Here is a 14,924-nt window from a genome sequence, read left to right as displayed (position 1 = left end):
ATATAGCTACAGCATTTTGAAACTTGTATTCAAGCAATATTTTGTTCCACATCCAATATCTAATCAGGTTTTAAATTACCATTGTGCTTTAATGCACTACATTTTGTCTTTCACTTTATGACACACTTGCTGGAAAACCCCAGTCCACCACAGATAAATGTTCTGTAACTTAAGCTCATTTGGGAAGCTATTAAAGACTATGCAGAGATGCAGTCTTTTTCCATATTCCTTCTACATCTTTCATCCACAAATAGTTTTTCTACAGATAAAAATGGTCCACTGAATTTTTTGTACATATCCTTTACTGATGTTTTGCACTATAAAGTCATATATTTTTGTGAATGATGGTTCAGCATTTCTCTACACTGTGTAATTTTTTCTCATAAACCAAATGTTCTTATATCTGTGAACTTCCTCTCTGTATTTTTATTTTGAAGGCCTGTGACTTAATATTTTAAAAGAAATTAGGCCAAAAACTCTTGCTTAGTTTTAGCTAATTTATCAATTGTTGTAATTTGTTATCTTATATATACATAGAGAAATACACTTTTAGAATCTCTTTTACCCTATTTAAACCAAGTAGTTGAAATTATGTTACATTTTTGCTAGTTTAATAATACCCACAGTCAAATATGTCATATATCACAGCCACAATAAACTTCTCTAAAATATAGAGTTAATTTAAAATCTCAGCATAAAATTTTTATTACTGTGGTTTTCCATCATTGATAGATTAATAAGTGATAGCAACACATAACAGTTTATAACTATGTCTCCTCTAAATTCCAGATCATGTTAGTTTGTTCTTAACCCTTCCTGAAAATTGTTTCAATCTGTAATTCTAAGCAATTTAAGATTTTTTTTTTTAATCACATTTGAACTGTAAAATTTGTGATAAATTTTGAATTACAAGTTGCAATAAACTGGAAATCCAAGAAGAATAATTCTTTCAGATCTTGTGTAAACCAGCAGTACAAGGTAAATTGTAAGTTTGAAGGCGTTTGGTTTTATTAATGACTATTAGATGCTTTTGCAGGCAGCTGACATCTTGTAACAGTAAGACAAGCTTGTTTTGAAATAAGAGAGAGTCACCAGTATTGACAAGGTAGTTTCCATTACAAAGTGTTGTAGCTTTCTATATCTGATACATGCATCCATTTTAGTAGTCCCAGTTTTCACTCCTGGGTTCAAATGTTTTGCTTATATCACACAGGTGAAGAAAGGCAGGCCTTTGGGCATGGTGACAATCTGCAGGCTTTTGGAAATAAACCTACTGTGAATAAATATGTGGTACACGAGGTCTGCAGACTACTAGCTACTACAAACTGTAGCTATATGCTATATGCTCTAAGGAAAAAAGGAATTCAGACATATCTGTGGATGACATAGTTACGAAAGAAAAAAATTGAAGACCAAATGCAGATACTTTAGGAAATTAATGATTTTTAGTGAAGATTGTGCAATCTGGGGAGAAAATAAAGATGCAACTGGAGTCTCTCTGATGGCACTTAAAGCATTCCCTTGAGTCTCTCTGCGACATAGCTTTGCCCAAATAGTGACAGCAGCAGACTTTTCTAATGTAAACATCTCTGAAGTAAACAGAATAATTGCCTTTGAATATGGATACAGAATCTCTCTCTGTTGTCCAAAGGAAAAAATAACCCAAACCCCAAACATAATAAATATTCATCAAAATCCTAAAAAATTAAGATGCCCACTACCATCCCATGAACATGGATGTCTTTTCAATATTGTTGTGAAACAGAAACCACAATATATTAAAATATTTCCATAAGCAATATATTCAACAGAAAATTATAACAACATTCCAGAAAAAAAAAGACATAGCTGACAAGCAAATAGAATTAAGTGTATTTCTGTCTCTAGAAAGAGTGGCTAAGGGTAGATATCAACAGCAGCAAAGTATCATTCTCCAGACTCTCTTGAGGGATAACACTCTTGGATAACAAGAAATATGGTCTTCTACCAGACTTTTGGAAGCATGAAGGTTCAGTATGCTATGCTTAAAACCTCGTTTACAAGCAAAGATTAAATATGATATGTAAATCAAACCTTACTCTTATTATAATTAAAGTCTTACCAGTCTAATCCAAAAATCATTAATAATGCAGATCTAATTATTACAGGAAAAGAAGGAATAAGAACATACTGATACAAGTTTCAGTATGACTGAAATTACCAGTGTAGCAGTTAAAAATATTATACAAGGACTTATTTACTACTCTGCTCTTTTGCTTACACTTTACTTCTCTGGATCCTAAAAATTTTGGCTTCATTCTGTTGTTATGATGATTATTTAGCACCTGAAGGAAGAGCTGAAGTTATGATGAGAATGATGTATATGTTGATGGCTTATTCCTCACTGTATGGTCCACCTGGTGTAATTTCTATGTCTGATAAGATGATTTTATACTTTCTTGTTTTTACATTTTTTTTCTGCAATACCATTTTATATACCAAATTCATTTTACATGGTGATTTTAACAATATGTAGATAGCACTTTTGTTTTGTGTTGCCTCTAAAAGCAGATCTTTCTTTAACCTATCATGTGTGCGAGTTGTGGAATTTTCAGTGCCAGCCTCATTCCCTATCTTTCATCATCCCAGTACAGAAGTCCTCCAAAATGCATCCTGCATCACCACTTCTCAGACCCTCTGTTGTCATATCAGATCTGCTTTTCCTGTTTTATGACAGTCTATTAGAGATGCAAAGCCATAAAAGGTGAACAAGAGTAAAAAAGAAATCAATGTAGAGACCTGCTTGATTAGAAAATTCTGTGATCCTGTGAAGTTTATTTGCCATGTTACTGTTTAGGAGTGCTGTTTTACATTTCCTGACTGTCACCTCACTTTATGTCAGTCTTACCTAAAAAACTGAATTAGGCCTAGTTGTCCTCAGTGGGTTAAGGAGGAAAGACAGCTTGTTTCAGAGGTTGATTCACTTGAAACCTTTTTCATGGAGAACTTCTGGAGCAGACTGTGCTCTGGGCATTGTTGAGTTTTGGGTGGTTCATCCATGTGTCTTAGCTAATCACAAATATTGTTCTTAGCAAAGCATAACCCCATCCCAGCAGGATTCTGTTATTTTTTCATGCAAATGATCAAAAAAGAAATTACTCCTCTTCATTTTCAGGGGATGTTCTGTTCTGTCATTGCTCATCCCCACCAAGAATCATCACTGGAGCTCTGAGCAAGTTTTACTAGCAAGTGTCGCTGTCTGTGGCAGGGGAGTTGGAAACAGATAACCTTTAAGGTCCCTTCTAACTCAAGCCATTCTTTGAAATGTTGCTGCTACAACTAAACTAAGTAAAAGAAATGTATGGACAGGTCAGAAAGTATCAGAGAGAACAAGCTTTAGCTTTAGCCTTTATCCTGAGACCTTGTCAACTCAGTACAAAGCTAATGATGTGTTGCTAGAAACGACAATACTGTATTACAGAGCTACTCAGCGACAAGTATTGGTCTGTGTGCTCGGGAAAGAGAGGGGCAAACCAACAATAAAGCAAAATCCATCTGAAATGCAGGGCATTTGAAAAGGGGAATCTATATGTGCTGGTATCACACTGCAAATATTTGGAAAATGTAAAAGTATCCAAATGATTTTTACAGATACATTATTCACATCAGGGGTCTATACTGAGGAAAGTGTTAATTTCTGTGAGAACATTTAGCATGGATTGAATAGGAAAAGGGGACTTCTAGTGATTATTAAACACCAGCTATGAAGGGGTGATATGTGTTAATTGAGCAATTATGAAGAGTTGATATAGATGGAAAACACAGGTTATTATGCAATTTACATTTTCTACAATGGAGTCATGTCTTTTGGAGCTCTGTCATCAGCACAACAGATAAAATGTTGTATTTTTCTTGCCCTACAAAAAATCCAAACCACTGGAAAACGCTAATCCTTGCAGATTATGTATTTTTGAGACTTTAACAGGAATATACTTGAAAATTTCCTTGTCTTATACAGTCAAGGCTTCTCAAAATTTTTCATGTTTCTCCTATTTTCTACTTCCTTTCAAAAAATAATGCCTCTATCAACCATTCAAAATATTATTTGGAACACTAGACAGGCTATTACAAATTATATAAACTGTCAATGGCATATGAAGTATCAGAATACACTTTCTTTCAAAGACAAATTAAATTGAATACACCAGAATTAAATTGTTTTTAATGTATTCTGAACTTTGACTGAAAGTGATGTTCTGGTATTTGTTGCTGGACAAAAGATGCATGAAACAATTTCAGGAAAATAAGTGGTTATTTTTTCACAAATTTGTGACCTATCCATATATCTCTTAACTTCAAAATTCAAAACTATGTCAGGAAACATGTTTTAATATACATCTACATCTTATTTCAGTAGTCCTGCATATATTCTTGAATATTGTGATTTTCAGTGATACCCATCTAAAACTTCTTCTGGCACTTATGAAACAAAAAGAAATAAAACCTCTGTTAAAAAAATAACATTCCATTCTTTAAATAAAGGCTTCACCTTTCAGCACAGCCAGAGATCTGATACATTTTGCTTTGTCTATATGTTTAAGTGCCCTGAGAGCTATTTACAAAAGAATACATTAGGACTAAAGAGATACTTAGATCTTTAGTAGCTAATTGCTTTTACAGAGGGTTCCTCTCCTGAAAATGTGGCAATCAGAAACTGAAAAACAGCTGATTTGAAACAAAGATGTGAATCATTATGTTCAAGGTTAATGCAGCTGCCCTTTGCTCTCTTTCTGAATAAATGTTCTCACTCAGAGTCCTTTCCTCGCTTTACAGACACCAAGATATGAATTAGTCAGGAGACTTCATAAAAGTCTGCTCGTGCCCAGAGCTGCCGATCTTCACTTTCTGCAGTTCAGTGGCATTTAATTTTAATTGCTCCCCAAGCTTAGGCCAATTCTGGATGGCAAAAGCAGGGCAAGAATCATTCACTACTCCTTTGAAGTCTGGAAAGCCTGTATTCAGATTGCCTCAGGCTCTCATTCTTACATTTATGTGAAAATGTAAGCTGCTGAGTACTGCTGTTGAACATCTACAACACTGAGTTAACAGGAAATGTCTTGTAAAGTGCAGCTTGATTTTTTTTTCCTGTGGATTTTGTGTCAAAGATCTTAAAAATAACTGAAAAGGTGTAATGAAAATTCAGGAAAATCCATGCTAATGAGTTTGGGTAGATGTAGTTTTTAGATCATATTGCATAATCCCTTCATTAAACTCATTTGAAGGATTCTGACATTTGTGTAGAGCTCCAAGTGCATACTACAACTAAATCACAACTATACATTCTCAGTATGCTAAAATTTGTCACAAAGCAAAAGAAATAAATATTGCCCTGATGATGGCTTTGTAAAAAGATGGGAGAAATAATTTTTGTCCTGTCTTTTGATCCCTCTTTCTTTCCTTGACAACAGCAAAATTCAGGCCTCATGGAGGAAATTACTTCAAGCGCTGAGAAAATTGAAAGAGTGAGTCACTAGAGGAGATAAGCTGAAGTTGATGATAGTACAGAGAATAACAGATTGCCTTGTGGGTGTTTCTTCATATGGAATTCTTTGCAATAGGAAAAAAGAAGTAGGCATCACTACCAAAAGGTGTGGCCATTTGAAAGAAGAAGAAAGGAATACATTAAAATATATTTTTCTCCATCCATTGGCACTAGATTAAAAGTGGATGAGAGAGTAAGTCTAGAGGTGTGACAATACTAACCTAAATCTTCAGTGAAATTAATATAATTATGTACCTTAAAGACAAAATTACATTTTCAAATGAAATGTGACAATGTGGGTAATGTGTTTTTTCTTCACATGTAATTTTATGGCATCTGTGCTAAGCTGACTAAACAAAAGTACAATTAAAAGAAAAGTGTTGGAGAGAGAGAGCAGAAAATTATTTGTAAAATTTTGTGGGCCTTAAAGATTGTTTACCAGAGTTATTGCGAAAACTTAAAAAAAAAAAAAAAAAAACCAAGCCAAGAAACCCCCCCAAACCAACCCTGAACAATCAGAGAATACAAACACTAGGTTCCAAGAAACCATTTTCTAATACAACACACTTACATTGTTCTGATTCCACATTTCTTCAGACAGAAACCTTTCACAAAATTTCTGTTCAGGTTCTCTCCTCACACTGTGACTAAAAGGAGAAAGTCCCCTTATCAGAAGTGCTTTATGTTTGGGAGGGTACTCATCTGCTCTTTTGAAGTTTGTCTCTCTAGTTGTTTTCCCAGCATGACATTCTCCAAAAGAAGCCTTTTAAAATGATAGCTGCAGCTGCAAATTGCCCCTTAACATTAGATTTAAAAAAAGCAAATACAACAACGGGAATGTCTTGCCCTGGGTTTCTTTTGTTTACTCCTGAAAATCAGCATTTCTGTGATTGTCTTCAAAATAAAAATAACAAATATATTCAGGGACTGCCACTAACAGAGTACAAAAATTCTGTGTTAATTGAACTGCTTGATTTCATGCTTATCTTCAGCATTATTCTTGTCTTAAAGTTATAATATTTAACAAAAATAGAAGTTATTGCTTTTAAAATTATTTCATTTTACTATTAAGTTATATATAGTCTAGTAGTTATAAATTCAAACCCAGAATTTTTTTGCTGGTTTTGAGCCAGTTTTTATTCTATTTTAATTATTTTAAAGATAAAAGCTATTTATTAAAAAAACCCTTCAGTATTACCTAACTTGAAAACTCATTAGCAACACAAATCTACAGTTTTTAAAGAGCGAATATTACACCAATCCTTTCTGCTTTATGTGTAGACTGTTCTGGAATATAGGAGGCACCCTAATTCTTTTTCTAAGAGCTACCTGGCATCTTAAGTTCCTATTCTATAGAAGTACTTAACTATTTATGTTTTAGCATAGGTTGAAATATAAACTTAAGCAGACAGTCACCAACTCCTAAAATAACCTGAAATTTCACAATGAAATATAAATTTGTATTAAATAATCTGAAACTCAGGTTATGAATATTTGTAAACTGATTAAGTTTATATTTGAAATTAAAATCCAGTTACTGTATTTTTGAATGCCTGCAGGCAGAAGAAATGAACCCCTGAAAACATTCCATGTTATTCAAAAAGCATTTATTTTTTCAAGAAAAACCTTTCTTATCATTATCTGAGAGACATAAGTTCAGCACTTACACATAACACTCTTAGAAATCATGCAAATAAGTGATCCAATATAAAAGTAAGGAAAAATTAGATAGGGTTCTGTAGGGGCAAGTTATTCTGATTTGGGGTTAGAATTTCTTTTCTCATTTAAATAATAACTAAATTATTACATATTTGTTCCTCAAGTAGGCTTAAAAGTATTTCTGAGGCTTAGGAAAGTGTGGCTTAGGCCAAAGTGTTTCTCAAGGTTTATTCTGCTGCTGAAAAAAAATTTGGGTGTTTATAATTTTGGGTTATTTTTTCAGTAGGAGTAGAATCATGTCTTCACTTTCATAAGAAAACAGCTATATTGTATTTAGAATTCTGGATTAGAATTGGGAGAGTTCTATTAGTAGGTGGCACATTTTTTATTTCTTCCTCATTTATCCCTCTGAATTTATTAGTGAAGTTTAGCAGTCTTCAAGGAAAGGAGTATCTGCTTTCCCTATTTCCCTCCTTTTTTTTATTTAAAAAATAAAAGAAAAAATACTTCTGACTATATTATATTATGTTGTGTGTTTAATTGTTTGCCACCTGCTGAGACTTCACTTCAAATTATGCTGAGACTTGGTCATTAGTCCATGCAGTTATTTCACGCATGAGAATTATCATTTTTAATTTGGCAGAAGTGAACTAGTACCCCAGCATGTGTCCACAACATCCACCTCAAAAGAGCAGTAAAATGAGTCAACTAAGTTGATTAAGACAATAAAGCTATATCAGGATAGCTTTGGGGCTAACAAAAATGCTTACTTAATCCCATTTAGTGTTTATAACTGTTTGTGTTTTTTTTTCTTTTTTTTCCTAATGTCTCTAATGTGGACTACTAATTCAAGTAGTAAATTAAAATGTCCATAAAGTGGTAATGCATCCTATAAATTTACAAAATCACTTGCTAGAATTCTAATTATGGATATATTTCAGTGTAGAATGTAATATATGGGACTGTATTTATTGAAGTAAAATCAACATTTTATCTATATAGAAAGACTTCCCAAGTCCTACAGGAATGAAAGTCTAATTAGGTTACCCACAAAATACAAACAAATTTGTAACAGATTCTTTGTTTTCCATTCATAGCTTCCATGGAATATTAAAACCTAGAAATATTCTCTTTAAAGTATAAAATACTGGCTCACTGGAAATTGATTTTTTTTTTTTTTCTCTTTGCACTCTGTAACCTTGAGACAGTGAAATGGAGACTCATAGGATTAAAATTTTTTATGGAACTGCTAAGATCTTATTCTTTTCCACCATAACCACTATGGACTACATTATAGATCTATTATATTTTTGTCACTAATTCTCAGTTTTTCATGTATGTTATAAAGTCTGAGAGCCATTAAAAGTAAGTTGACAGAAATTTATGTAGTAGTAAAGATCACAAATAGTTCATCTTTATCTGGAAAACATTGTGCAAGTAAAATATTAAGAAGCTTCTGTAGAAGAAATTCTGAAACTTAAATAGGCAAACAGTTAAAAAATAAAATGCCTAGCATCTAACGTTACTGTTTCAAAGTGTACAAATTTTCTTTCCCTTCCTCTCAGTGAAGATGATGCACAAATAATGACAGTTAGTTTTAGGATGACATGATCTTTTGTTCCCTTAAATTCTTTCTTTCCTTCAGTGGTCATGTTTTCTGACCTCATACTGAGCCTTTCCTCCATTTCTCTATGTATTATTTTTAGACAGATGCCAAATGTAGGACACAGTACTCACTGAGGCCTTACAAATATAATTACTGAAAAACTCTTGTGCAGAACTTCTATTATTAAATCACAAATGAGAATCTCCTTTTTACTTCAGTGGCACTATACTGAACTGGTGTGGTATGGTGACCTTGTCTGGCTGCCAGGTGCCCACCAAGCCACTCTGTCACTCTTCCTCCATCAGGAGGAGCTTAGAAAAGGCTTCTAGGCAGAAACAGAAGCACCAAGATCTTTCAATTACCATTAAGGGCTAAGCAGAATCTACTTGGGGCAATTAATTTATTGCCAATTAAACAAATAAAAAAATTTAAAAATTTAAACAAAAAAATTAAAAAATTATTGCCATTTCCCAAAATGGGAAATGAAGTTAACAGTTCCACTCCTGCTCTCCTTTTTCCTCACTTTTTCTCTATTGCAGTGTGTGGTCCCTGCCACAGGAGACAGTACTCCACAGAATCCTGCAGTGTGGGTCCTTCCCATGGGCTGCAGTTCTTCAAGAGCTGCTCCAGCACGTGTCTTTTACACGGGGTGAGTTCTATCAGGAACAGACAGCTCCAGCATGGGTCCCTATGGCATCACATATTCTCTCAGAATACCTATTCTGATAAGGCTTCCTTTCTCCCTAGAGCCACAGATCCTGACAGGAGCCAGCTCTACTGAGGAGATTCCACAGGGGCACAGCTTCTTTTGGGACACATCTATCTTCTCTGGCACTGGATCCTTCACAGCCAGCAGAGTGGATATCTTCTCTACCATGGATCTGCATTGACTGCATGGAGCCAACTTGCTTCACCGTGATCTTCTTCACAGGGTGCAGTATCCCTGATTGATTCAGTTTCACAGGTCCATCTGGAATTCAACTGGAACTGGTTCTGTGTGACTTTGGGGCAGCTTTTGGTGGCTTCTCACAAAAGCCACCCCTGCAGCCCCCTTGACTATTGAAACCTTACCATGTAACTCAAATACAGCTGGAATTTGATTATTAATTCATTAGCTTTCCTGCCTTTTTTTAAACACAGTTTTGATATGACACCATCAATTCTACACTTCATATAACCATAATTTTGCCTTTCATAAATGTAATATCTTATTGTTTGTTATAGAATTCTGCATTCTCAGGTTTGTAATATTTGTCCAATTTAAATATGGTTGGAAATGTTTAATTCTATTCTGTAAAAGTTTGGGCAACTCCTTACAGCTCAGTGGCACTTTAAACTTAAAAATGTCTATATTTATATGCATATAATGTTATAATTGGAATGGTTACATACATATTTATGGTCTGTCTGCATCACCACATCAGAATGCAGAGGACTTGTGACTTTTCTTCTTTTGGAAGAAAACCTCTTATTTTGCCAGAGAACTTTTGCATGTGTGAAGTGCTTTTTCAACCATGATAACCAAAGATCATGGTTTTATATACAAACATATTTTCCTGTATATCAAGGGAGTAAGGAAATCTTACAAGTCTTTTTATACAAAATCTGCAGTTCCCCCTTGTTTTCCCAGATATTATGGTTCAATCCTAAAATGAAACTAACTTCTTCTCTCCTTCCCCTTCACTCTTGTAACCAGTCTTGAAGGTGCAAAACTTATTTCTGGGCTTAGCAGATGAATGGGGATACAATTCAGCCTCGTGGATGAAGGCCAGCAGTGAATGTAGCTTTTCTAGGTTTTAGTAAGGCTTTTGATACTGTCACTCACAGCATCCATCTGGACAAACTGTCCAGCTGTGGGATGAGGTTCCTGGTGCACTGGGCCAAGCTGAAGGGCAGAGCTCAAAGGGTTGTGGGAATGGGGCTAAATCTATCAAGTGACCAGTCACAAGTGACTTTCCTCTTGTTTTAGTTCCAGGGCCAGCTCTGTTTGATATATTTATCAATGATGTGGGTGCAAGAATTGAATATACTCTTAGCAAGTTTGCTGATCATACCAAACTGGGAAGGGATGCTGACTTGCCTCACAGAAGGATCTAGACAGTTTAGAGCACTAGACAATGATTAATGTGATTAAATTCAGCAAGTCTAAATTCTGGATTCTGCACCAAGGACAGAATAAGACTAGGCAGAAGTACAAACTGGCAGAGGACTGCTTAGAGAGCAGCCCTGCAGAAAGGGATCTGGGGCTCTTGGTCAGCAGCAGCTCAGTGTGAGCCAGCAGTGTGCCCTGGCAGCCCAGAGAGCAAGCCCATCCTGGGGAGCATCAAGTACAGCATCACCAGCTGGTCAGAAGAAGTGATTATCCCACTGCATCCTGCATTGGTGCAGCCTCATCACAAGCAGAGTCCACTCTAAGTGGACATCATGTCAACTTAAACTATTGACCATGCTATTTTTAAAATCACTTGGATCATGAGTAAGATATATCTAGAGTATTCTACTATTCTAGTTTTAATTAAACCCAGGAAAAGTTATTCTGATTTTAGTGAGTGGCCCTAAAGTTGCAGCCCTTGCCAAGCAGAAAGTAAATTCCTCCTAACGAAATCTGAAATGAGTGGCACAGTTCCAAGGGCATATACATGCATACAAAGGTATATGAGCACATAGAAATTATACCAATGGTGTATATCTGGCACTTAATTTGCTGCAAAATTTTCTCAGACATATTGTTAGACATTTCACAACTACCAGTTTAAACATGCAATCCTACATCTTCAGTTTGCCTTCTCAGAATAGAAATTAGCATTGTAAATCTAGTCATTCCTGTTCCTTGGAAACTATTCATATGCAAAACTCTCCTCAGTTTTTAACTCCATTAGGAAAAGACCTGGACTCCCTTTCACTGGACCACAGAGCCATCCCTCCAAGTTTAATATTGTGACAAAATTTTTTGAATATTAAAACTGGAAATCTTGGTGCATAATTTAATGGAATACCAAACTTGAATTAAATTACTGCTGTACATGCAGTTTAGGAAAGCGTATCAATGGGAAAAGGGAGGAGAGACAAATCAAGGATTTACTGTGTTACAAAATAATAAGATTGTGACTGGGCCAAGTAGAAAAGAGAAAAGAATAAAAATACTGCCCTCAAGAGTCACAAAGACTATACATGAACATCATATCATGAGGTTATTTCTAAAGGGGAATTTAAGAACTGGAGGATTTATTTGAGGAAAAAAAATACATGAAGTCATAAACATAGACTAAAATTCAATGCCATATGATGCTGAAGCAAAGGATTTCTGAACTGGAAAATTGAAATTACTTCATAGAAAAACAGTTGATTTAAAATGTGACAAATAAACAACTAAGAAAAAAGGTAAGAAGGAAGGTGTCTGTAGGCCAAGAGTTAATTAAGATCTATAACTGTATTATGGTAAGATGAGAGCCTGTTGATGGTAAAACAAGTATAACATTCAGAAATATATAAAATTAACTGCATTCCTAGTGTCTCCTATTGATTAAAGAGCATTCATATTTGGGCTACAGGTAAGATATCTGCAATTCAAACTGAAGCAACAGATTTACTGTAATTAGTAGAAAAGTGCATAGTGTCTAGAAAACCAGTTAAAGTAGTGTAAAAGAAAAAGATCACCAGAATTCTTTGAACCTGGATTTCTGTAAGCTGTTTAAGAGCAAGCAATATGTGTGGATTTCTGTGAGCTGTTTAAGAGCAAGCAATGTGTGCTAGGAATTATTCTCTCATGATAAAATAAGTAAATTACTAACCCAAATTATGGTTGTGATCAGCTTGTCCCTAGAATGCCCACCATGAGAGTAGTGATGTTTTGTGAAGAGAATTGCAGTACACAGTGCAGAACAGGTGCTTCAGTCAGTTGGGATCAGGAAGTTGCACAGTCAGTTGAAGTTTATGAACTACAAGCTGTGCCTCTGTTAGTAAAGAGAGACACATATTCAGATACAGAAATCTGTAAGAGATCATCAAGCAATCTCTTGGAGTCTGTTGGAGCCAACATTTGGATACACAAGTTGAAGACAAATCTAAACCTTTTTATCATCGTTTCTGATGAACGAGTGCAAAATGAGAACATGAAATTAAAATGTGAATTGGGTAAGAAAGATAATTGCAAATGTTGAAATTTATTTATTAATATAGAAAAATATGCATATTAAAATTCATAGATTCAAATAAGCAGATCTGATTTTTTTCCTTAAAGGAAACAATAATGAGTTCACACAATGAAAGGATAGTTTCATAAAAGAACATTGCTGCTAATACAAGCACAAACTAATGGAAGAAACATATAGGTATTACAGAGATACCCACTTGGAAAAATCAGTTCAGCAATGAACTGAAAGGAAACAGGTAAAAGCCCCACAAAACAAAAGGAATAGAAAACTTATCAAATTGCTAATTGGTATATAAATTTAAAAAGTAAACTTAAAAGTAACAAAACAAACAAACAAAAAAACCCAATAAACTAGCAAGAATTATAGATAGTTAAAAGAAGTAATAATAATAAAAAAAATAATAATAACATTTAGTAGTAATTGTAGGAGTAGAAGTATTTACTTTTTACTGTCTAGGGACAAAAATACATAAATATTTTACATTCTTATTCTTACCTCACTGTGGCTTGATAAAGTGTATGTCCCCACTCTAGCCACAGTTTTTCCCTCTGTGGTTGGTTTTTTGCTAGATTGACAATAAAAAGAACATATGTAGAAAGCATATGACTGGTCAAAGAGAAGTCACATGACTAAACTTTTAATTCAGAATCTAAGTACTTGAAACAATATGGAATGAAGTGGGGACATAGTAGCAGCTTTTCAAAAAAACAAAAAAAGAAAGTCCCCAGGAATCATGACCCACTTTGCACTCAGGTGTCCTCAACTCCAGAACTCCAGAAAATAATTAAATAATTTGTAAGTGCTTAGGAGAAAAAATATTGATAAAGAGCTCTTCCCTTCAGGCTAGGGAAGAAAGAACATAAAAAGCTTAATATATATTTTTTTTCTTTCTGCTTTTTCACATTTAGAAATAGTTTTGCCCTAAACACCACTTTGAAACACAGCTGTATAAATAAAATGCATCAAAGCATAAACTTAGTGAAAAGTCATAGAAAGCTATTCTGCTGAGATGTGTGGACCTTTTCTGAAAGAGAACTGATCTAATTTGGCATTAAAAAAAATCAGAAAATTGTTTTACAATGCAGTTCTTAGAGTCTAAATCTAGAAGCTGCATATATGTTCTATTTATTTTACTGATTAATTGCTTGAAAGTTTTACTGCTTGTTATTGACTTTAGAAAGGATGTTATTGAATTTAGAAAGGATGCCAACAAAAAAGAAACATTTAAAATGTAATAGTTACAAAGAAAATGTCATATAACAGTTGGATGTCCACTAAATATTGCTTTAGAAGAAAAATTAAGAAAGAAACAATATAGAAGAAAAAATAGCAGATAATATGCACATATATATATATATATAGATGTTACATTGCTTTTTGTAGTTAATAATATTTACATATATTTCTGTTGCTTGCAAACATCTCCATATATTGAAAAATATTTGCTTTTCTATGATTTTTCTCCATATAAACAAATGTGATTATGTGTATTGTGTGAGCACACATGTGCACAGGTAGGGTATATGGAGATCTGTATAACTACAATAATATTGATTGATGTGTGTCTAGTGAATAATTACGTCCAGAAACATACCTGATTACTTACTTAAAATTTATTGTCTCCCTACACGCATGTGCAGAATATAAAGCTGAAATCAATAGCTGAGTTTACAGTACAGAGTTAGCATGCATTTAACTAAAAAATGAAAAGAGAAAGTATTTTCATATCTGAGAATTGGATTCAGACTATAATACAGAAAAAAAGCTAGAAAACAAAAGATATAAGAGCAGAGTTATTTGAAATGCTATTGTCTTCCAAGACAGAGTTACCTATCTGAAAACTTAATTAATTATCCCTTTGAGGCTAGAATTGTGATTTGCAACTGATTCCTGCACTTCAGTACATGTTTTATATGGGAAGCAGTCAGAATTTTAATCTGTTTCCTTGTCTGTATGCTTTGTTTTATTACTTATTTATCTTAGA

The 14,924-nt window shown here is 34.1% G+C and overlaps 1 protein-coding gene across 1 annotated transcript in view; it reads left to right on the top strand.

Moving 5' to 3' along the window:
• The first annotated feature begins 12,619 nt into the window (after positions 1-12,619).
• LOC144246135 (uncharacterized) overlaps positions 12,620-14,924 on the top strand; it is a 68,427-nt gene continuing 66,122 nt past the window's right edge. Inside the window, exon 1 of the mRNA XM_077782586.1 lies at positions 12,620-12,920. Within this exon, the coding sequence (XP_077638712.1) occupies positions 12,620-12,920 (301 nt within the window). The remainder of the gene's footprint in view (positions 12,921-14,924) is intronic.

The sequence above is a fragment of the Lonchura striata genome, chromosome 4 (genome assembly GCF_046129695.1).
Source record: "Lonchura striata isolate bLonStr1 chromosome 4, bLonStr1.mat, whole genome shotgun sequence".
NCBI lineage: Eukaryota > Metazoa > Chordata > Aves > Passeriformes > Estrildidae > Lonchura > Lonchura striata.
This window is presented reverse-complemented; position numbering and strand designations above follow the sequence as displayed.